Source organism: Apteryx mantelli, chromosome 12 (assembly GCF_036417845.1).
Source record: "Apteryx mantelli isolate bAptMan1 chromosome 12, bAptMan1.hap1, whole genome shotgun sequence".
NCBI classification, from domain to species: domain Eukaryota; kingdom Metazoa; phylum Chordata; class Aves; order Apterygiformes; family Apterygidae; genus Apteryx; species Apteryx mantelli.
The window spans coordinates 10,039,785-10,064,493 of NC_089989.1; the positions used below are offsets into that span (position 1 = coordinate 10,039,785).

The following is a 24,709-nucleotide window of genomic DNA, read 5'->3' on the forward strand; positions in this document are numbered from 1 at the left end:
GGTTACAGTGCCTGCGGCACAGGAGGGGCCCTCAGCTCTAGCTCTTTGCTTCTTATGCTGCTGCACTGAAATGGCTGACAGTTTTTGAGTAAAAGCGGGCCGAATTTCCACCAAGAAAAAAGAGAAAAAGATGCATATTTTCTCCAGACAGCACCTGCTTAAGTTGCAACCTTAATGGTACTTCGGGTTCTGAGAAAAAGTAAAGTTGCTACTTTGACTTTTAAAGCTAATAACAGATTTCTAAAATTTCTTATGCTTGACATTGAAATACTGGAAGTGATTACACACAAATGGAATGGGAAGCCTTCCTTTTTTTTAGGAGCTCTAAAATTTTATTTCTCTCTCTTGTCTGCCAGAACCTGACTTGTTGAATGTTTGGCCCAACTTTTCACTAAACATTGAATGAAGAATGTATTGCATTATTTTGTAAAGTAACAAACTTGTAAAGTGAGTTCCATAAATTTAACTGTTTTTTTAATGCTGACAACACTGTAAAACAAAATGGTTATATTTATAGTCCCAAAAAAATACAAATAGAAACATAAAGTTAGATCTGGAAGAATCTTCCTGGGCTACTGAATCCATTTTACCGTTAGTGAAGAAGCTCCTTCTTATTAGTCCTTTTATAATTTTTTCTTTTGCTTTAGTAACTCTTCACTAGATGCTTCACTTGCATCTAGAAGAAAGTTGTTTCAGGATTTATGTTTAGAAACCTGCTACTTTTTGCTAAGATAAATTTATTTGTTGCCATATTTATTCTGTTGTGTCAACACTGTCCTTTAACTTGCCTAGCTCCCTCCTTCCTTAATGCTTACCTCCCACTGAATTCAGAGATAACAGTTCTATGCTTTCATCATTCATGTAAACCTTAATTCTTTAGCCTTGCATCGTAAGTTAGATCCTCTATTTCCTTATTCATTCCTAGGGAGTCTTCTCTGTACCTGTGCCACTTTGAATATATCTTTCTTGAACATGAGTGACCTATATTGTATACAGGATTCCAGATGGAATGTTCTTTTATCTGATAAGCTGTATTTTGCTTAATAAATATTTTGGTAGGATTATTTAAAGTACATATTTTATAAGTAATAGAAAATATATCTAATGAGATTAGGAAAACATGACACAGAAACCTCAAATAAAATCAGAATCTTCATACACTGAAAAAAAATGACTAGAAAGTCCTGCCCTAATAGTAAGTTAACAGCACTTGCAATGAATATTGGAGAGTATCTACTGTACACAAAGTAATACAATTGTTAGCTGTGTCTGGGTATGTGTCAGTTAAGAAACATAACAGGACAAAATGGAAAAGGGCAAAGTAGCTCAGTCTCAAATGACTGCTACATAAGTTGGCATCTCTGTAGATCTGATGCATTAAGAATACACACTCACGCCCAGCCGCAGCAGCAGATGTGCTGGTAGGAGAGGAAAGAGCATTGGATAACGATACGTGACTAGGGCTAGAAATATTGGTTACATCCTGGGTCTGGCTTGTGACGGAGGACTGTCTCCTTAGAGCCCCCTGAAAGGAAGTGCCACTCTTGAAAGTATTGACTACTTCGATCTGTAATGGAGGAAAGAATGAGACAAGTTGCTTAAAGTATGGATACAGTTGCACAACTGACAGGAATAATAATGAAAAACAATAAATCAACCGTGCATACAGTTTTACTTCAATTGAAAGAAATACTTTAAGTGATCCTTTTAATGTCTTAGATATGAAATGGTCCAAATGAAACAGCTCCATGGGAGGCAGTGGAGCTGCATCAGTTTAAACAAGTATAGATTTTAAAATAAAATCTTTAAAATTTAACCCTTTTTATTGTTATAGCAATAAAATAAATAAAACTGGAATACTTGACATAGCTAATCTCCATTTTTTTCCTACTGAGAATAGAATTACTTTGCTATTGCTCTCTAGGTGTTCTTCTAGAGGGAGGAAAATTCAGTTACTTAACTGGAATTAAAAAAAAAAAAAACACCTTTAGAATATTCAAAATAAGATTCCCTTTTTTTGTTTACAAAAAGCAGGGTTATCAGTGTAGTAGCCTGATAAAATAGAAAGTGCTCCAATACTTTATCTGACTTTTTCTATAATGAAAGTTCACATAAATTAAACATAGTGATAATGAATACTTGTCTTTTATAACTACAGATTAGAAAAGATTAACATTTTAATCTTTATACACAACACTTAAAAATTACACAGAAAATGATGACCTCATTTGAATATTGCAGTAAATCACATTACCATTTTCTACTTGTTATTTTTCTATGCATATTTTATCTGCTGTTTGATATATCTGTTTTGAATACCTTCATGAGTACTTTAATCATGACCTCAGAATAGGAGCTAAAGAAAGAGCTGAGTATTTCAAGACCACCTTTGCCATCAGTTTAACCCAAAATATTCAGGCTGTAAGTATAAAAGGTAAAGCCAGCGAACGGCAGTAGATGATAGCAAAGAATGAATATAAACTGTAAATCCCTGCACCCCAAAAATGTCCTCTTGGTTACATAAAAACAACAACAACATGACAAAGCAGTAGCAGCATCCATTAGAAGATTACACCCAACCATTATTTGAAGCCCACTGCTCCCATATTTGTATTCTTGCAACCCAGGTTTCTGAAGAGAGATTGCCTGTAAAGTGGTTGGGAGAAGGTGAAGTGGTGTCTTCGGCAAAATAGCACAAACCTTGGTGCAAGCGCTCCTAAATTTTCCAAGTTGAAAGCATTATAATAACTAGCTAACATTTTCTACCTTGTGAAGAAAACTAATGTTTTCTTAGGAATAAATGAATTCATATGGCTTCACCTTTAATAAAATAGACTCATCCCCTTCCATTATCTTAGTCTTTAGAAATCATTGTTTATTTTCCTGCATGTTTTTATTTTAGTCCTATCAAAGAGAGCTGTAAAAGGGATTAAAGGTGTAAAATTATCACACTATGCACTGAAATTTTACTGTACAAATATGGAACAGCTGATTTGTTCACTGACCCATTGTTTTCCAGTATGAATCGTGGATACAATGTGTATTAAATGAAAATAAATGGGCACACTAATAGATGTGCAGTATTAAGCAGTCATTACAACATTTTGCAGCTTTGCTCTCAGTGTTTTCTGCAGGAGACTTATTTTGGATTACATCTCCAATATCACAGTTAAAAAATACAATACTGGGTGACTCAGCATGTGGAATAGCAGTACAAGTGCATCATTAGCTAAGGTGTACACTGGCATCTAGAAAAGAATATATGGCTCAAACTGCTGGTTACATATGAAGTCGTGTTAAATACTCACCTGAAATATTCACTGTACAAAAGTAGAATTAAATACAGATCCTGGGTTTTCATGATCTGACACAGGTGATAGAGCACTCTTCAAAAGAGAACATTCAAAACAAGATTTTAAAGACTTACTGAGAGCATAAAGTGCATATCACTGTGGAAGACACAGCTGATAAATCCTAAGCCAAAGGATATTTTTAGATGTACAAAATGCCCTTCTAATAAACTAAAAGGAAAAACCCTAATATAAGTAATAGGGGAAAGATAGAGGAAGATCTGTATTTAATAATATCTCCAGAGAACAGGAATTAGAGTTGTGTAATTTACTCTTTCTCCTGAGGAAAGTAACTACAGATCTTCACTGACAGAATCTATAGGGTGAGGATGAACAGCTCTTCAGAATCTAAAAGGCTGAACATGCATGGTTGTGTTCAGCCTGAAGTCAAGAAACATGAAGAAGAGAAGAATTTTGTCCAGCAATTTATCTTCCAAAACCAGAATACAATAAAGAAGAGAGAGCAGCTCCAAATAAATAAATAAATAATGCATTTTAAATTAAGATACTTTCATAATTACTAAACAATACATTTTGTTAGAACAATTCAATTTGCTAAAAAAGAGAAAGTTTAGTTTGATTAGAGAAAAAATGATGTTCTATATTTATAATTTATTTGTATGGTTGGAATTTTTCATTCATCTTTCTGCATTTTTATACTATTTTCTATACTGTAGAAGATTTTTAGATATGCACAGTTAATAAAAATATTAGTGATTAGCAGTTTAAAAAACTGATCTTATCCCTGCAAAATAGCCCTGGCAGAACATCAAAACTTTTCTTCTTTTGCTTAACAAGGAACAGATTTTCAGTGAGCATTTAAGTTGCCATTCATGTTAAAAGGTCCCAGGTATCATTCAGCTAACCTGCATTTTTTTTTTTTTCTGTAGAACAAGAATGGTTTGGCATGGTTCTGTCACTGAATAATAATTTGCTTTACTTTATTTCACATGAAATAGAATAGTTTCCATTCTACTTACGCTGGGCCACTTCAATGAAATACTATATGGAATGCCATAAAAGGAGGTGCTCCCTTTTTTTCTAGTTTCAAAATCACTTGCTAAGAGTGACTTTCATTGCTGTGAGGTTTGCCTTGGTTCAAGGAGATAATTTATAATGCAGAACGGAAAAGAAAGAAAATGCAGTACAGCATCTCTACTTATATTTGAATATCTAAAGGAAAATCTGCTTTTTTCAGTAGCAGTTTCTAGAAATTTAAAATTTTGAAACTTTAAAATACACAAAGACTTTTCGGTAGCAATTAATATGGCAGCCATGCATTTCACAGCTTTTGCTTTTATCCTCAAAACACTTCTAATTTTAAGGTAGTTTTTAGGTAGCTTTTTTTCCCCTTAAGCAGATAGAGCAAACTTTGAGGTAGAGGGAAGAATCAGGCCCTGTGTTCTGAAAGCCTGACATATAGTTTGAGAAGTTTTCAAACCTTTGCACTTCACAATCTTCATGTTTTTCCATACTCAAAAGTGAGGTAACTACAGAAAGTTTTCCTTATACATGTAAAGGGACATAATGATTTTCTGTTGTTACTCAGGTAATGCAGTTTGTCTGAAGGTGAACTGGATTAACTTTTCAAAGACTATTAGGTCTGCCAAGATGGCATGATCAGTCCAATCTCAACTCTTTCTTTCCTTAAGAATTAAGGATTCATGAGAATTGCAACAGACACTTGGAAAACAATGCCGAAAAACAGCAGAGGTGAAAAGGTCCTGGCTTCTATGGAATTTGAGACCACCTTTCTATTTTATGATACAAATATCATAAAATAGAGCTAAGATGAGACATTTGTGAAATCTCACATGCTACTAGTCTTCTGAGAGGTATCCAGTAAGGAAACCGCATCCATTCAGAAACGGCATGAAGTATATTTATAAGACAACAAAATAGCTAAATGAACATAAGCAGACAAAAAAAAAAGAAAGTAAATCAGAATTACATAGCCCATCTCCTTGACTTAGTTATATGAATTTTTCATGCACCTTTCTTGTAAAGTAAATTCATGCAAGTACAGCATGAAATAGAGGTATCTCTAAGATTTCAGTATGAAGAAGCAATGGTGGAAATCCTTTCCCTGGCACCAAGTGTGAATGCTCTGTTTTGAGAGAGAATGAACAAGAGAGAAAGAAATATTTGCAAAGAAATATACTGCAGAAAGAAATATACTGCAAAGTTTCTGTCAGTTTGGATGATTTTTTATTGGAGTGATACAAGTGACATCTGTCAGTTACCTGAAAAAAACTACTGTAGATTCTTTAGAGCCTTCTTAGGGGTGAAGGCTTTTGTTGGGTGCTGTGGCTATCTGTCCAGTAATGATCAAATAGAAAATAAAAAATATATGTATTATCTAAAATACAGCATAAGTGTATGGTGGTGGAAACTGGTCTTGTCCAGACTTGAATGATCAATCTAGTCGTCAGAGAGTCTATAGTTTATTCCTAATCTTACTGTCATCCTCTTACATATATAAAGTGAGGGGATGCTCTACCTTCTTCTTCTGCATCTCCAGAAGTGCATTAGACATCAGAGGATTCTTGCAAATCCTCCAGCTCCCCAAGGATGCTACAGACATCCTCATCTTCTTCCATCAACTCTTCTTTAGATGGCTTCCTGAGAAATGTAGTACAAGTGTATGAATTCATTTGGATGGGCCACAACACATAGCGCATCAAAATGCACTCGACTCAAGTCCATCCAAGAATGGATCTAATTTGACCTGCATATAGGTTCATCACTCTCCAGTGGACATCTTGTAATTGCATTTTGAACTCTTTATGAATCTGTTGAATCTTTTTCCGTTATCATTCCACAGATGTGAAATGGATGTAAAAATCAAGGTCACTGAATAAACAAAACGAAGGGGAAAAAAAAAAATCACAGAGGCCTCTTGGCAAGAAAGGAAACAATATATCCTACCAGAGATATTTCTACAACTAAGAGCAGAAAGGAAACTAAGGAGATGAATGTTAGCAAAGAAACATAATTAATGTTTATTTTGTTTTAAATAGTATAAAAGAATAATAATTTATCTGTGAATTAAGTGGACAAAGATATATAGAAGAACTAAAAGCTACCTCTGAGACTAGAAAAAGAACTGAAAGGCTGTAATTTGCTTTTTTGTTCTTGTAGTTGTTTACACTCACCACAACCAGAAAGACATCCTGACAGAAATGCCAACAGACAACACTGCTCCTACAGCCACGAGGAAGAAAAGAATGCACATTTAGGTGTCATCTCTCCATAATGATAACCATTACCTGGGCACCTGTTTGTCACCTTTATGGTGGGAGGAACTGTGACATTTTGAATTTTCTCTACTGATGAGTGCTCCTGACTCAATAGATTCAAGACACAAAACCCCAAAGCTGAAAATCTGTATTTAATTACTTACCTAAGAACCTTGGGAATACACCCAAAGCCTTAATATCTCTAACAGCAGTTTCCACCTTTTTTCCTTCTTTCTCTGCTATGGTGCACTAAAGAGAGCTAACTGCCCTAGCTTCTGCTGCTTTCTCCCTTTTTTTCTAAAATGAATGCCTGTATCTCTTTCTCCAGAAAAAAAATGTATTAATTTGTGATGGAAAAGGGGAGAAAGTACTATATATCTCAAATTAAGCCAAAAATCTCAAACAAAAAATCTTGTGAGATAAAATGTTTTTAAAGGATTCTTTAAAGAGAAGGGGAGAGTTTTCTAATTATTCACTTCTTTTTCCTGTAAGCAGCATGTAAAACATTCACAGAACCATCTGATATCGGGGGAGTACATATCTGGCTTTTAAAGCTGCTGTCTTCTGCAAGCTGGCACAAATACTTGAAATTATAAAGACTAATGTGCTATAAAACATGCTACTTCACTGCAACTGAAAAAGGCAAAATAATTCAAAATAGTTCATTTTTAACACTACAGGACAAATTTTACTGAATAGTCTAAAATATATAAAATTTAGCACAATGATTCCATTCATATATATCATTCATCTGGATCCTTTCATTTTCCTTCAAAAATGCCATGGATTTTTGTATTTAGAAGAAGTTATAAAGAAAAGAAGGCATTTGTAACAGATCATCCGTAGCAGCCAACAAATACATTTCAGTATTTAATGGATGCTTAGGCCCTTACTACTAAAAATAAACCCAGGACCACATTTTTCGTGACCTTATAGGAAAGACAATAAATTCCTTCCAATCATGATATACGTATGGAGACAGAACAGAAAAGATTTTTTTTTAATCAAATGGTACCTTACACTTAAGGTGTGGCCCAGTAATTTAAGCTATTCTGTTATTGCAGAAGTGGAAGCAACAATGTATCTTTGACAAAATACAATGGTATGTTTTAAAAAGAGTTCATAACATTTTGCTAGTCATTGTGACAGCTAACGTTTTTCAAGTGGCTCCCTTTTATCAGTTGTCATCCCTGAAGTAGAAAAATGGATGTCCATTCACAATGGTGTGCAAAACAAAAGTATTCCCATTTTTTGCATATTTTCATTTTATAACATTTTCACTTTATCTCTCATGCCATACATGCATACTTTTTTCTTTTTTTAAGTTCACCCATTTTATTATGTCATAGGTTCCTCATGCGTAAATAGTAAAGCAATTAACAAGTACCATATTTCCCCCACACAGACTCTGTCTGTGGCTTTCCTTGTGACATTATCTTGCCTTGATCAAAGATTAAGTATATTTTTTTCTAGACTTTGTGGGCCTTTACTTTAGCATACCTGGGTTTGGATTCTGTTGAGCCCTCTGAACCAGAGGATTTGTCCACGTCGAAGTTCTCTCTCTGCATGATCGATTTCTTCAACATCTTCATTGAGCTCTTCTTCCGGGACTTCCTCTTTTTCAGTGAGCCGCCCTGCCTCCTTTAAAAACTTTAGCCTACTTGTTGGGATGGTTGCAATGACCTGAAAATTATATTATAAAAAATGCTGAAAGCATAAGCCTCATTCAATAACAATACTATAACAATCTGCTAATTACAAAAAAGCCCTGATATTTTAGTGAGACTTGTAATCTTTCTGGAAAGCTAAGCTAAGCGTATTCATAACGGTGCTTTATATTTATCCAACTCTATTTTAGCCCAAGGCACTTTACAGAGTTCTTACTATGTAAATAGTCAGCATTACTTGCATTATTAAACCGCTTTGATAATACACAGCTGTGGAGCTAGTTTCAGTCTGGAAAGAAATGTCATCCTTCCTCAAAAACTAAAGGGTTGTGAATGTAATTATTTAAAGGAAGCTTAAACTAAACTAAAACTAAACTAAACTAAAAACTAAACTAAAGCAGGATTGATACATCTGCATCTAGGGTTTGGGGATTCCTAATGATTGATAACAGTCAAGTATCTGTTTATGTGAGCTGAAAATTAGTTGCCTCTCATCCTTATAAATCGCCTAACACTGTGTTGGTTCGTGTATTCAGCTTTCCTTTGATTCAGCAAATCAGAATGCTCTTTCCAGCATTTAACATAAACGAGGCTTCTGGGGCTTGGGGTTTGAACATCTCCCTGTTGGGCTTTTTGTAGGTCTGTCACTTGCTCTGTGCCCCTACTATTGATATATTCTGGGTAACTCAGTTCTTTTCCATATTCTTTCTGGCTGCCAAAATTAATTACTTGGAAGTAATTAATACAGAAGATGGCTAATAATCTTAAAAATTTACAAATACTATAATTAAACTGTGTTATAACACAATTATTTTAAATACATTTCAGTGTTGCCTTCTTGGGCAGTCATTTTCTCTTTGTTCTGATTTTGTCAGCTTGAATAAAAATACGAGCCCTTGGCTATTTAAACAAGACATGTTACCTGGAAAGCTAAACATTTTGAATGCTTAAAAAAAATCTACAGAGTTAACTATTAGACCCATTTAGCATAAAAGTGCTGTAATTTTGTTCTTGTTTCAGCAGTTAAGTGATCACATCTCTGAAGCCCAAGTGCATGAAAAATGGAGCCAGCTGAAACAGGAAGGCTTTTTTGCAGATATGAAATTACTACTATGGGACATTTGAAACTGAGGAAAGGTTGCTATCTGCTGGATGAAGTTATTGTCAACTTTGCGATAATGATTTCTTTGCGATCCACCTTCTGGGTCCATCTTCTTTCATGTGAAACCCTAAGTCTTGGTGTTCATTTCTGCAGCCCTCTGGCATGTGACATTGTCCAGCCCACATAATCCGCAGCAAAGGCTAAGCTAAGTAATCCTGAAAATCAGAGTATCAAAGCCACTCCAGCTAAGTAGACGGACTGTATAGAAGCTTTTAAGTTAAAAAAAAAAAAAGAAGAAGAAGAATTTTTCCAATTTCTACACTGCTGAGAAACGTTTTTAAAGCTCACACTTGTGTTTTAAAACATGACGTGAATTTGGAAAATTAATGAGATTGATGTGATGTCAGCAAAGACAGAACAGGAGAAAAAAGAAAAGGGTAAGTGCTAGTCTTTGAAATACCTACTGGAACTGCTTCAGCTTTCCAGCTTTCAAAAAATTAAAATACCAACACTCTACAGAAAGAGTCTACTTAAAATTGTTTGTATTGTATCTTATGAAACTGATCTGGATGATGTGCTTGCAAGACAGTATGTACAGAAACAAGCAATACCACATTTGATAGTGATTCTGCATGATGGCACATACCTCTTATTCAGGACCTCTCTCAGCCAGGCTGACAGATTCTGCCCTGATTCTTTTCTTAGGGTGTTTAGGTGTTGGGTTTTGTTTTTTTTTTCCTCCCCATATCTGCAGACACCTACCCATTTCAGTTAATGGTAGACTCAATAGACTGGATGTAGATGAAAAAATTAAATGTTATTCTCAAGAAAACTATCAAATTAAGACCATGGTTTTCAAAAGTGATGAATAATGTAGGGAATGTAACTTAAAATACTTTAGAAGGACCTAGCTGATTTTAGAAGTCAGCTATCAAACTGACTTTAGGTTTTCCCCAGCAACTGCCATAACTCAAAATCCTGTCTTGGGGTAATAACTACATTAACACAATTTAACAGTGGTGGTTTTCAGCAGCATGTACATAAAAGTTGTCATCACACAGAGCTTATTTCTGAAAAAAAATCTGTAGCCCAACTGTCCAGAAGGGTTTCCCAGTTAATTTTTTTCATAAGAGGAAAAAAAAACAGTTTTGAAAGCTAGCCTCTATTCATTATAATTCTTTTGGAATCATTTCAATATTCCAATTGCAATTGAAAATTTCTTGCCTATCTCTTCATAGTGGCAAACTAGTTGGTCCCTATGTATGTTTGCCCCTGAAAAGCAAAATATTACTTCAGATTTGTTTTACTGTGTCAGGTAGTATCAACTTAAAACCATTAAAATGCATTTACAGATGAAAAACATTATTATTACTTTTGTAATAGGTGTTTGGACATTGAAGGGTAATGTAGTGTTTTAACAATCCTTCAAGTCATATCTGTCATGTTACTTCCAGACAACTAATTATGGAACTTATTTTTCTTATAAGTACTTTCTTTTCCATCTATATTTAATTTTATATTAGCTAATGGTGACAAAGGTTTTAGCAGAATTTACAAATGGCACCTGGATTAAACTGCACCTTTTTGTATCTATTCTAGGAAAAAAGGATTTTTCTTTCATCCCCTCTTCCATCCTTGGCACATAGAAATAGATGGATGGGAGATCAGAATCAAGATTTAGTATACACTCAGGTGTATATTAAACGCACAGGAGATCACAATATTTCTTAGTTAGTCCTATGTCAGTAACAAGGCTATCGTGAATTGAGAAGACTGGCAGATTCAGCAAGGAAATGAGCGGGTGGACTTAGAAATGGAACTTGTTTTCACTTTCAAAAATTCGCTGTGGCAGAACATACACATGTCACATTGGGTTCTCTGTTGCAGGAAAGTTTGTAGTGCATTTGCCCTTACTATATGTCTTTTTTTGTGACTAGAGGACTAGGCTATGAATCAAACGTCTTTCACACATAAGCCTAACTCAGGACAACCTTGGTGATAGCATGCCCTCCTTAGAGAAAGAAAAGATATGAATATTAACAAAAATCAAAAGGAACAATGGGATAAATTATCTTTGCTGCTATCCGTTGTTGAAGTACTTAGAGAACTACCTTTATTTCAATGTGTGCCAAATATGACATTTTGAGAGATCAAGGAAACAACAATATACTAAGATTACGAACATTATTTGTGTGTGACTGTTTGCAAAATCAGATCTTTGATCATTTTGTAAAAATAGAAGAAATCTGCACATTCCTGAATAATGCTTACCTGACCCCAAACAAGTTCTCCTAATCCAATAAATACACACCACATCCATTGGTCAAGCTGCAGGGGAGAACAGCTAAATGGTTTTCCTCCAAACTGGACAATTACTATCTACAAAGAAAAGCAGAGATGAGGGAGGTAAATATTTTGTCTAAGGAGGAAAAAAACCAAACCTTACAGTGATTATTTTACTTGAAATTTACTCTCTCTTTCTACACATTACAGCTCTGCCTGTTTGATTCCAACTTTACCAGAATAGTCAAGCATATTAACCTACTAATCTATGGTTTAGTGGACCGAATGTAAAGATCACCCAAAGCCAGGATACAGAATACAATCTTATGTTCCAGATCTGTCAGTTGACACTAAGTGGTACTAAGGCAGGTTAACAGAAGTCTACCAGAAGTACATTTTTGGAGCCCATCCAGTGAAAACCACAGAAGCTCAGTCACTGAAAATAAAACACACAAACTTATGCACTCTGAATTAAAGGTCAAAATTGAGTATTATTTCATTTTATGTAGAAAATAGCCATACTAGTTCAGACTAAGGCTTCCTTAGCCTCATATCTAACAGCAGTCACATATGAATGCCCAGGAAGAAAGAAAATAAGACTGCCCCGAAATACTTTCCCAGCATCTGAGTATCCTCAGCTAAGGGATTTACTGAGCTTGACATAGTTTATTTTGGAATGTCCATTGCACACTTATGTTATCTGTGTTATCCTGAATAGATTGCCAAAATTTAGTCCTGTTGGAGAAAGAGGATGGAAAAAACACACACCAAAAGCACTTATTTGTACCTTGCAGAAAGGATAACCAATACATACAGACAATTTTTTAAGCCTGGTTAGATTGAGCTGGTTTTGTTAACTGAAAATCAGATTTTATTGGTATTTTTTATTAGTATTGCTGCTGCAGAACCAGCAACCTGAAATCACAGGCCAGAGATTTAAATAGTTAAAGGCTGCAAAATGAAAGTTAAAAATAATTGTCCAGTCTAAATCATGAAATGACACTAATACATAAAATGGTTGCCTTCCTCTGTGAGTAAACAAACACAAGCTATGAACACAGACTTACTCTATGTGAAGTTCAAATATAAGAAGAAAGGTGACAAAGGGGGGAATGCATAGGAGGTGGAAAAATGATTGGAGACAGTAAAGAAAAAGGAGACCAACCAAAAATCTCAATATACTGTTAAGAAAGATTAAAAGAAAGATATTACAACTCCACATTGGGAGATTTACAAATGCTAGATAAGATATATTTTAATCCATCTTCCTCCACTGTAAAAATCTTTTTTATTCTGAAAATAGAGAAGGGGTTGAAAAATAAGAGAAAGATACTGTTTGTCTGAGGAGAGGAGCATTAACTATCCTTTTATTTATCAAGCTGCTGAAGCTCTCGCAGAAGCATTTTCTGATCCGTATCAAGCATGTATTTTAATAGGCTCCTCCTTTTTACTTTGAAAATTTGGCCACTTTGCTGCTAGCTTTTACTTCTTGGGGGATGAGGGAGGGAGTTGGGGGAGGATGGTTAATTGGAGCTATTGCACTCAAGAGATCAAATACCAAAGCCAGTTAGTCTGTACTTCACAGAAAGTGTAGTTAAAAGACAGGGCCCTAAACAAGTTTTAAACGTGAAATAAAATAAGACTGTACTTGCCTCCAACACTTTCATAAACTCACACATCCATCTACATATGCCAAACTCCCACAGGTAATCACCTTTCTTTGGAATAACATGCTTGGCTTACACAACCAGCTACCATAACACATAGCCAAAATAGTAGATACCATTCTGAGATGCTTCAGCAAGCAACATTATGCAAAGTTGTATTTCCACAATGTAATAAACAAAGTGGAAAAATTAATAGAATAACCTTTTATTCTCCCAAGAAAAATGATCTGGCTTTAAAAAAGACACTGAAAAACAAATAGGAGTCACAGACTAACCACTTTTATCCTACAATTTCCTTTTTGACTCACTGGCAGGCTGCAAGCCTAGTCATTTGGATTATGAACTGAAATTAATACTTTAGCTACTAGGAAAGCAGGGGTAGGAGGAGTGGGTAAAATCAGCAGCTGATTCAGAATTACGACTAGCAGCTGGATGGCACTTTTTCTTCAGCCAGATAGCTGAGTACTGTCATGCCTAGAACTGGAAAAAAAATCCCCAAACACTTCCCATGATAAAAAAAATTCAGAGATGATCTGCTAGAGGCATTCTGGTTCCTGTTAGTAAACCCATCCATTCTTGAACTAGCTGTTTGACATCATTGGTGTCCTTTCTCTCACACTTAGTTTATTGAGTGATTCCCTTTTCTGTTTTTGAACCACTGTGACTCAGATTCAGATAGCTCTATCCTCCTTACTCCTCCTGTGTTAGGGGTCCCATTCCAGAATTGATCAATAATGTCAACTTAGAGATAGTTCAACTCTCAACAACTATGAGGGCTGCAGTAGACTTCTGAAAGGTATTGCCAAGTGGTGCTAAATATAGGGTAGATGCAGGCAAATGAATGGATACAGGACTAAAAGGAGGGATTAGAGTTTTTATGGAAGAAAAATTAGAATTATTTGGGAAAAATGTGCATTTCTGTAATTATATTCACAAATCACTGGGCAACAAATTTGTGACGTGTATGTAAAGAATTACTACCAAGAAGTAGTACTACGAAGTACATCAAGTAACCTTTGGTGATGGCCTTTAACCTCAGAAGAATGGATTAGCGTTAGCTATTTACAGGCTATTCATATAGTAGTAAAGAAACGTCAACTGTTTTGTTGCTGTTGGTTGATATAATATTAATAATGTCTTCTAAAAAGATAGTTACAATATCAACAAATCATGATCGCTGTTATTATTATGTATCTTCAGATCAATTCAAGATTTTACCTAGTGATAATTGTCAAAATTTATGCTATGTTAGTATGCTTACATAAAATTTTCCATTATTAACCCATGTATTGATTAAGCAAATATGTGAAACCAGATGTTTTGCTATTAATTGTGTCTCCTACAGCATTCTGATTGCCAAAAAGCATAAACAGAAAAAAAAATCCTAAGACAAATTTCTGTTGAATAGTTACTAATTCTTGCACAAATTATTACCTGAATAGCAAATGTACCCAGTACAATAGTGCAAAAAATAGGATTTCTGAAGATGCCATCAAAGACATTTCTCTCGCCATGGATTTTGCGTGCGTTGATTTCATTGAAAAGCTGCATCATGACGAAGGTGTTGAAGATAATGGTGTAGTGCTCTGAAGGAGGAGAGTGGAGTGGTGCATTCCTTCCACTGTCAATCTTAAACATTTTCTCACCTAGATATAAAACAAAAACAAAGGTTTCCACTACAATAAATTGAATTTATATTACCCTTGTTTGCCTTAGCTAGTTGCTGCCCCTTTGCTCTGCTTTACCAGCTTTCTTTCTGCACTTACTTTAATATAGGCTAAATTCTAAACTGTAGTGAGCAAAAGACATCTCAGCTTCATGAGTGAGAAGCTTCTCAAAGGATGACTTTTATCTAATAACTCAGTATATTTGCTCAAATAGTCTTCAATGGTACTTTTCCTCTGAGTAGTAACTATTCTAAGGAGTCTATTCTTTCTGATGTACCAAGAGTTAGAGACCTCTTGACAGTATGTTTGTGATTTTCTACAGAAGTTAGAAGCAACCATTCTTCAATAGTTTTTTACCCATTAACTAATCCAGTATGTCAGAACTCTTGACAACCATTCAAGCACATTAAATGATAAAAACACAGACACTCCTGGTTTTAGATTTGTTTTTGATCATCCTATTAGTCTGCTTTGAAAGCACACCACCATGAATCACTGTCTATTTTGCTACATTGACTATCACTTTTAGAGCTTACCAATAAAAAAGTATAATACATCCCATGATGGCTAACTGTAAAAATGTGATAAGATTTGAAAAGATACCTGCACCAGCTGGACCTCTTTTCTTATTCACAAAGTTTACAGATAACACACTATTATCAAAAGAGTCATTGTCTTAAAATAAGGCTGGGGCATTCATATGAAAGAGTAAGTAACAAAAGAAACAAAATAAAAGTAAAGGCAGCTATGGAAGTACCACTCATTTACATGAGCAGTGTGTTTTTAATTAAAAAAAAAAAAAACGTTTTTCTGATATCCCACTAGTATTATAATCCGAATTTCTGAAAAAAGAAGAAAGATTTCCTCAGGTTTTCTCTTGAACCTTGTAAGGTCATAATTCCATCAGCTAAGTTACCATTCATGGTTTTTTGCCTTGGAATGTTTGAGAAGTTCATGTTCAAGTCAGGGGGAATAAAAAGTATGGCTCCAGTGGGAGAATTTGGTTTATAGTCTTTTGACAGAAAGAAGCTTATAATATCACAAATATATCATTAACACAATGTGAAGCCAGAAAAGTTGAGCTGTGAGAGAGCAGAGATTTTTAAGCAGAATATACATCTACAAACAATAGTTTGTATATATTATATTATACATTACAGAGATTATACATACTAAGAAACTATTGGAAAACATTCCCTTCCATACATACAAACAATAAAGGAAAATTTGAATGAAAGCAAATAAATGCAATGATTTTTTATATATATATACACACACAGAATCATTACATCTCTTTGCTTTCATTCAGTTTGTATTCAGTATACATACACACATACACACAAATACACAGATGATACTTTCCTCAGTTAGAATACCTATACTTACATCTCTTACCATTGCTTTACATCGCTTAATTGGTAAAACAGAACATGCTGCTATCATGCAGCAACAGTGGTTAAGGCCACATCTAATTTTTATTTCTGAACATATTCCAAAAGTCATTACAGAAATAGATCAGCTTTAAGTTTGCTAGGCCTAGATCTGGAGCTGAGGTTGAGATTTTTTACTGTACAGTTTGACAGAAACAGACCATGACTTCTCAGTTTCGCAGGCCCCTGATGTCCCAAAGGTGTCAGAGGTCGGTATTTTCAAACACGTAGGTAAAATATTTATTGCCACATCACAGAAAAAATAGGGAAGAAAGGAAACATGAACTTGAGGTGCTAGTCTCTGCAGAAACCTGTGCAGTAGTAGTTGATCAAAATAGAAACAGTTCTTATTAATTTGGAATTCAGTTATTGAAAAACTGAGTTTAGAATATCACCTAACTGCTTAGAGGTCACTGGGAAAAAGAAAAAGGATTTGTCTTCTTCTCCCCAAGAATTTACTTCAGTCACATAATTGATAATGAGGAAAAGCATTTTATTTTCTTCTATCTCCAACAGATGAAACTGAGCCCCTTAAAGTTTAGAAAGGATAAGACTATTTTCTAGGCTTATCAGGAAACTGGGTGGGCTGCGACCTTCAAAGTACTGCATGGGGTTTCCAGAGACACACAGAAGTAATTAGAATGAGGGAAAAGGCCTGGCTTTCTTTTTGTCTGGGCTCAGCATAAAGTATTTTAAACCCTAGTACTCATCAGAAGCCATTAGAACTCCCATAAAGTTCAGAGAATTTTTTGCTCCAAGACTCATATGACATGAATTATCAAGAGCTTCTGTGCTTGTTTTAGAGGATCTGAAAATGATAATTTTATTAGGCTGGCAAGAAGTTCTCAAAATACACTTTAAGCCTAACATGATATTAGAGATCATCTCTCTCCAAAACTTGGCAAGTCTCTCGGTTTGAATAGCTCCAGTATGAAGAGGCCATCACTTCCTCTGAGCATCCTAAATAAGCTCCTACTTGTTACTAAGGTGGAGCAAGATTTTCACAAATGAGATCAAAAACCTCCTAAGATTTTTACAACCACAAATTTATGTTTACAGCTTATATGGAAGTCTGTATATAGCTGATAAAAAGAAATCTGAAAGAAAACACATGCAGTTTAACAGCAATGGCATTGTCAAGAACACAATACCCAGTTGATAAAATTATCAGCCATTTAAGCAAATTCCCTCATTATCATGGAACAACAGCAATCTATTATTATCCCCTACTCTTCCCTGCAATAAGAAACATTCCTCCTCCTTCCCTCCCCTCTCCCAGATACAACCTATAAAAAGCATCTGTTGCTAGCAAGGCCTGAATAAGAGCCCAGAAGTAATAGGGTGAAAATAATTAGATACTTGTTTTCATTTAATACCCGTTCTAAGTATTAAATCTCAAAGAATCTTATTTGTATCATGTAGTACTGATTAATTGCTTGTCTATATTACTTAAGTTCCATATTATTTCTTGATAGACTATAGCAAACATTTTGCTCCCTGATTAGAGCATCTCCAGGCAGTGGTAAAATGGATTTTGATTTTTGTTGGTTTTGTTTTATTTGTTGCTAAAGATGACAAGTCCCAAAATGAAATTTCAGCATAGAAGGAGCAGGACTCAGATACTCTGATTAAAATATAACCTTTTATGTTATGTCTTTAGAAATACTGCCAAAGCCCAAACCTAGATTTTGCTTAGGAGGCAAAAAAACTGCACAGAGGCCCTTCCCAGCGCAAAGAACATATGAAAAGTGAGTAAATTATCCCCTTCTTTCTATTGACCCTCTGTTGGGTCTGTTAAGTTTCCCCTAATGTTTCTGATCCCACTGTACTGCTAGCTGTTCAACTGCAACAGGCTTAATATGTGCATTAAGCAGCTACATTTAATGCATTTTTACATGTGAGGCTTCAAGATCAAGCTGCTTCTAAACTAAGCAGCAAGCCTAACAAACTTTCTTACCAACAAAAAGAAGTGTGAATATGAGAGTAAGCTGATAAACAGCATGGCCCAGGATGTTCTTCATCATGGTGCGCGATATAAGGGGTTTGTTCCGGCCGTATGGCTTTCGGAGCAACAGGGCTTCTGTCGGGGGCTCGGTGGCCAGAGCGAGCGAGGCAAAGGTGTCCATAATTAGATTGACCCACAACATCTGCACGGCTTTTAGAGGAGAGTCCTGTGGAGACACATTAGAAAGTTACCTATATCCTAGAAAGATAAATGTTGTCAATTCATTTATTGTGTTTTCATCTTACTGCGTGACTGCAAGCACATTGGAGACAGGATACTGAAATACATGGACCTTTGCTCAGTCCCAGTATCATCCTTCTTGTATTTCTTATGCAAGAAATACACAAGAAATACAAAATGCCCCTCTTTCTGGGCAAAGATAAATGATTTTGCTCCAGTCTTTTCAATCAGGAATATTTACAATCACACAAATCTTACAAAACATAACATTAACCACTTTAAAATTCATTTTATAAAATGCTTTGTTATTTTGTGTGTCATGCTTAAATTTTCAGCTAGATTTAGGTAACTAAATAATACGAATGTATTTTTTCTTTTCTGGAAGAAAAATTATACTAACAATGTAAAAAGTCAGGTTTCACTTCATTATAATTTACTTACCTGTTTATTTAAAACAACTTGAAATTATTCAAAAATGATGGAATAATTACTAAGACATTTTTAGTACACGTCTTAAATAAGACCTTTTAAAATATCTGTGAGGAAAAAAAAAGCCAGGTATTTGCATTAAAAATTATTCAGAAGCTCATTAAAATATATCAAAGCCTCAAAAGTAAGAAAATATTGAACCATTTACTGAATTGCAGGAAAGCATATTTGAAACTATGGAACAAAAAATGTTCACTGGATGGAAAAACAAAACTTTACTACTTGTCAGGATTAAGTATTTCTATCTGAACCAGATCACCAACCACTAGAAGGAGCTCTTTCCTCACTTAATTCAAGAAGGAAACAGTCTATGGTCATATTACAAAGTACTTTAGATGCTGTTTAGAACAAAACAAAATTAAATAAATAAAGCAAACATACAGATTTCAGGAGAAAATGCTGATGACTACTAGAAGGGTTTGGCTAATGATCTCTGTCCGTAATTCTTTGGGGCAGCTGTAATACATCACTGCATCACTTCTGAGAGCCATATCAGAAAAAATGAAGTAGGTTCTTTTGTAATTCACAACTTCCTGTGCCTTTAGTCTAAATATAAAATAGGCTGCATCAGTGAGATCTGCTTTCTGTTTCAAAAAAAACATTTTATTAGGAAAACAGAAATCTGTTAAGTAATAAGATACCATTCTGACAAAATTTGTAATAGAAGGGAGTTAATCTACAATGTGAAAGTTTGAAGTTCAGAGCACTCTTTTTATGCAGTGTATTTTATCATGGTGCAGTAGTGAAGCAAAGAAGTATATGGGACAGTATACAAGCCAAATCAAGTCCAATCAAAATGAAACATTGCATTTTTTATATAAGTTCAAATAATGAGGGCTGATATCCATTCAGTATCCAAAGAAAGCATAGAGAACAAGGGTAAGTCGTTTGGTGGATTTCGTTTATATTTTAACTCTCCCTCGAGATAAGGTTTTTTTTTCCTTTCAAAAATATTTTTAAAAAAACTTAGATTCACAGATATTTTGATACATTTGATTTTAAAAAGTTCATTTTTTACTTACTCAAGGGGAATGCGAAAAGCAACCTACTATTTCTAAGTCTTACAGGTTGCATACACCAGGGAAGAGGGGATGATTAGCCTTAATAGATTCTAGACCTCTTGGTCATGGGTTGCATTACCTAGGGTTATTGGGAGAGTTTAGTTCACTCATTTGATATGCAGTTGCAGAAAAAGGAAACAGGTGTATTTTAGAGATGCCTAAAAAGTAAACCATAAGCAATCACGACAAACTTTGTCACAAATTTGAGATCTTATTAATTTTTTTTAATACTGATAGCTCAAACAAGGAGGGCACTTGTACTAAAAGCAGTTTGTTGACAGGACTCAGAGAACAAGAGAGCTGGACACAATATATAGAGATAAGGAAAGCATGTTTTCTATTGAAGAATTTGCCTTGTTTTACCTGCCTGGTTAATAAGTTTTTTTCAGAAACATTCTCTACGTTGAGATGTTATAGAAGCAGAATTTGCTGTTTCATGTGCTGACTTCCATGTCAATAAAACGAATTTGTCTGTTATGCTTATATTCAGGTGTCTATCAGAGCCTGACATATTCCTAACATAATGAGAAGTCAGATTCTCTCAGTCTTTAAATCTGTAAATTCTCTCAGTCTCTAAATCACACAACTGTAATTGGCAGTTTTGGCAACAGCATGTTCTCACCATTTCACACTGCCAATCACCTTGGGTGGCTATGGTGCCTCTAATAATTATCTATTATTGGCAGTGCTACACTGTTCAGTCAAGTGTGAAAGCTCATTCTAAGCTGAAGCCAAAACATTAAATACACATTAGTCTGGGCAGGCAGTGGAATGAAATTTCCACTGCAACTCTATCTGATTTCTGATTAGTTGGTGGAAACTGAGGAAAATACCTATCAGCTAAGGAGCTTAGCCTTCCATTACAGATTTTAGTCACTTATGCTGCGCAACTGAGATGCAAATTCAGTGCTCTTTTCACTGCACTTTGGCCACTAACTGAATAGCCAAAGAATACTTCATTCACTTTCTGACAAACTTTGCAGATGAAAGCTGTTCAAACCGCAAGCCACCTAAAATCACCAGTTATTTGTCAAATCCTTTTCCACTTGACCTTGGAATAGGTTGGCATTGGCCTAAAGATAAAAGGAAAATGTCCCTTAAATCAAGTGATGTTACACTTCATCTTGGAAACACGTAAAAGTACAAATCACCAAAGGCTGGAAATAAACTACAAATCCTTTGTGACATACAGAGCCTCACAAATTTTAGAGCTTGTTACTTTTGATTTAGTTGACAAGCTGTAAGGGAATATAAAGGTGCTTCTACCCTTATCTCTTCACTCTCATTTGTCAAAGAACACACACACAGATTCACAAAAATAAGCACTTCTAGTAGGTTAACTTTATATACATTTACGCAAAAAATTTCAATCCTCACTTAGCTGCTGCTAAATCACACTGCCTACAAATTGACCAGAAGTGGCATCCTTGATTCTGCTTCCATGCCTCTCAGTCTTTAAGAAACACAGCTGAACAATAAATGCTTTGATTTTATATTATCACTTTTTCAAATTTGCCAGTGCTATTTTTTTTAGGATTTGCCAAATACAGTTCTATAGTAAAAAGTTATAACCATGTAAATTACTGCCTTACACATGGAAGTATACATCATCCTCATTTTTTTGAGCAAGGTCTGTAGAAACAATAAGTGATTCATGCAGTAGTTCATTGTTAGAGTGCTTTTTAATTAACATTTAATTTTCCAAACATAATGTTCTATAGAGTCACTGTTAAAACATTAAGTATTTCTCTAAGTACAAGAATAATAATTTGAATATAAAATGTTAAAAAATGGGCTTTGTTTTCTCTTACTTTAGTGCAGCCTTTTTGAATAGCTATATTGCTTCAACAGCTGGAGATAGAGATTTGAGATTTGGCACGGAAATAAACCTGCTAGCTTTATAGGTCCAGTAAAAAACTGTTTCCATTTGCCTGAACTGTATGTTTTTAAAAGCTTATTTTGTACATACCCTGGTATTTTTTTTAACAGCTGCAAATATAATGACGCAGTATTTTCTTGGCACTGTATATATGTCGGGGAAAGGAAATGGGGTGAACTTTCTGGTCTTGTGAGGAATGCATGGAATTCCATAGGATGCTTGAAGATGTGGAGCACTGACTCATTGAAGGTACAAAATTCACAATAATTGTAGGCAGAGCTCCAAAAAAGAACTCTTACTGAATGAATCAAGGACTCTGCAACCACATGTTATCCAGCAAATGAAGTCAGAATATAAAAAAAATCTGTAGCTCGTTAATCCACTGGAAAGAGAAATCAGTTGATTTAACCTGAAGTAATGCTTGCTAAATAGAAAGAACAATTATATGCCAAACTGGCCAAGATCACCACACCCTGACCATTTTAAAAACATGCATTGGACAATATACAGAAAGGGAAGCAAGAGGTAAATTAATTAGGTTATTTAAAAGGTAAGGTTAATCAGTAAAGGGTAAGGTTAATAAGCTCAGCTGCACTGTATCATGCAAACCACACGGACATGGGACCAGCAGAAATAATTGCCATGATGTTGTTAGTGAGTGTGGTGCCTGCACTGGATGCACAATTAAGAGCACCTGTGCAGCCACAGGCTGAGCGAACCTGATTCAGCTGCTGATCAGCATCTTCTTTGAGCTTGGTTTTCTCCTATGACCTAGATCTCAAAGTGCTTCATATAATCATAGAGCCACAATGCAAAAGTTCATTATTAGTCAAAAAGTCGGAATTTTTGTAGATTGAGCTGCTATAAGCTGAAAAAGGAAACAACATAAGCTAGATCCCTCAGAGGGGCAGCTTAGTTTTGGCAGCAGCCTCCCCGAGGCTGCCAACACATGGCATGAATTCTGTAATTCCTATGCCACTTTGAACATGACTTCTCTCATACTAGCATGACTTCTTGTTGGGATCCATGGCAGAGGATAGCAAAAAATTGACTGCAGTGCTCCCATTTAGTCTTCTGCATAATAAATTCTGTCATGGCCCACTGCTAGACCTTTATAATCCCTACATAATACTAGAGTGCATGGCAGGGTCATATACACTCTGTACACGTAGTGGAGTTTGCACTGGCAAACCAGGACAAAATAGAAATGTGGTAGATATTTTCTCTGCCAACAGCACCTTGCTGAACTAGGCATTAGATAGATAAATGAAAAGTTGTTTGATTAACTTTGAAAGAATTAAGCTAAACAACAGTTCCTGAAGTGGAACTTGGCAAGGACACTGATTTTATTTATGTATTTGAGAAAAAAAAGCAGTCACTTACAATGATCACTAGTGGTCACAGGCCCTACCTAGTATTTCTCTTAAGTCTCTCCATGGCATATCTAAGGTACTGTGGAGCAAGAAGAAATAACTCCTACTTGGCAATGCATTCTCTGTGTGCTCCTTGGAGGTCTCATTTCACTAATAGTACTCACACAGTTGGACACTTTCATTAATATAGAGCTGCAATGATTTCACTAGGACTCCTGTAGTGATATGACCATATACACACATTTAGACATACAGAGATGCAACTGCAGGATCAAGACTGAATAAGATTAAGTTTATTTAGTTGCAGACCACAAGCCAAGTATTAGAAAAATTAGCCAAAACAAAGATTTTATTGTCTCTGTACCTTCAAGCTCAAACAGAAGAAACACCAAAAAGGGAATCATTAAGTATAAATGAAGTTTCATGTTCAAAGCATCCCTGTATGCAAGTTCTGAATTCCAGGACAAATTTTTTGAGAGAGCTGACATTAGGCAACATGAAAGAAATGCTACAACCTAATTAGAAGTTTTCTCACTCTAGATATGATGAAATATCACAAAAAGGGTACCCTGTTATAACATTAACCTGAGTATTAACTGTAGAATAAAATTATGTTCTATGTGTCAAAAAAAGCTAAATTGACTATGTAAAAGCAAAGTAAAGTTCAGTCAAGTGCAAACCTTCTTTATATTCATTTTCAAGGTCACAGAAAGCTGTGTTGCCTTTTGGAAACTATGGATTTTAGCTCCATTTATTTATTAAGAACTTAAATGTTTCAGTCAAAATTACAATTTAAGATCTGTGTACAGTTTTGCAGACTATTATATCTATTTGTGTGCACCCAGCCTGTTGCACCCCAGATTTTTCAGGACATTCATGCATTTTGTTCTAGAGCTATTTTTATAGCAACCGGAGGGTACAGTATGTTCCCAAGTGTAATTTTTAGTAAAGTTTATAAGCCAAACATAATGCCCTTTCACTGGCTAGAACCTTTAAGTCAAAGCCTAACATAATAATGTTCATTCTTAAGGCAAGATCTTTGCTGAATGAGATAGAAAGGAGAACTGCTTGAGATTATCAGCATTCAGGCAGTTGACAGTAAACAGGACTACAATGGAAATCAGCTGCTGCTTTTTTGCTACGGTTCTAATTTTAGATCCTTTCAGAACTCTTCCTTTGGATTTGTGGTTTTAATGCTGAGTTAAGGAATTGCATAAGAATCTATTTGGGTGGAAATACAGAAACCCTAGGAGGTGTACACTAAAAAGCCTATTAACAGCAACAACGGACTCGCGCTGGTCTTCCTTACAGACCATT

The 24,709-nt window shown here is 35.2% G+C and overlaps 1 protein-coding gene across 10 annotated transcripts in view; it reads right to left on the reverse strand.

The window, feature by feature from the left end:
* Nucleotides 1-24,709, reverse strand: part of ATP2B2 (ATPase plasma membrane Ca2+ transporting 2) — a 276,349-nt gene that overhangs the window by 12,381 nt on the left and 239,259 nt on the right. For 3 of the 10 annotated variants that reach the window (XM_067303867.1, XM_067303865.1, XM_067303866.1), the window contains exons 18-22: nt 18,363-18,576; nt 14,743-14,954; nt 11,630-11,737; nt 8,090-8,272; nt 1,481-1,567 (exon numbers count right to left, since the gene is read on the reverse strand). In XM_067303867.1, the coding sequence (XP_067159968.1) occupies nt 1,481-1,567; nt 8,090-8,272; nt 11,630-11,737; nt 14,743-14,954; nt 18,363-18,576 (804 nt within the window). Of the gene's footprint in view, nt 1-1,395; nt 1,568-5,602; nt 6,204-6,243; nt 6,555-8,089; nt 8,273-11,629; nt 11,738-14,742; nt 14,955-18,362; nt 18,577-24,709 lie in introns of those variants that run through there. The other 7 variants (XM_067303869.1, XM_067303870.1, XM_067303868.1 and 4 more) reach the window with 5 other exon arrangements.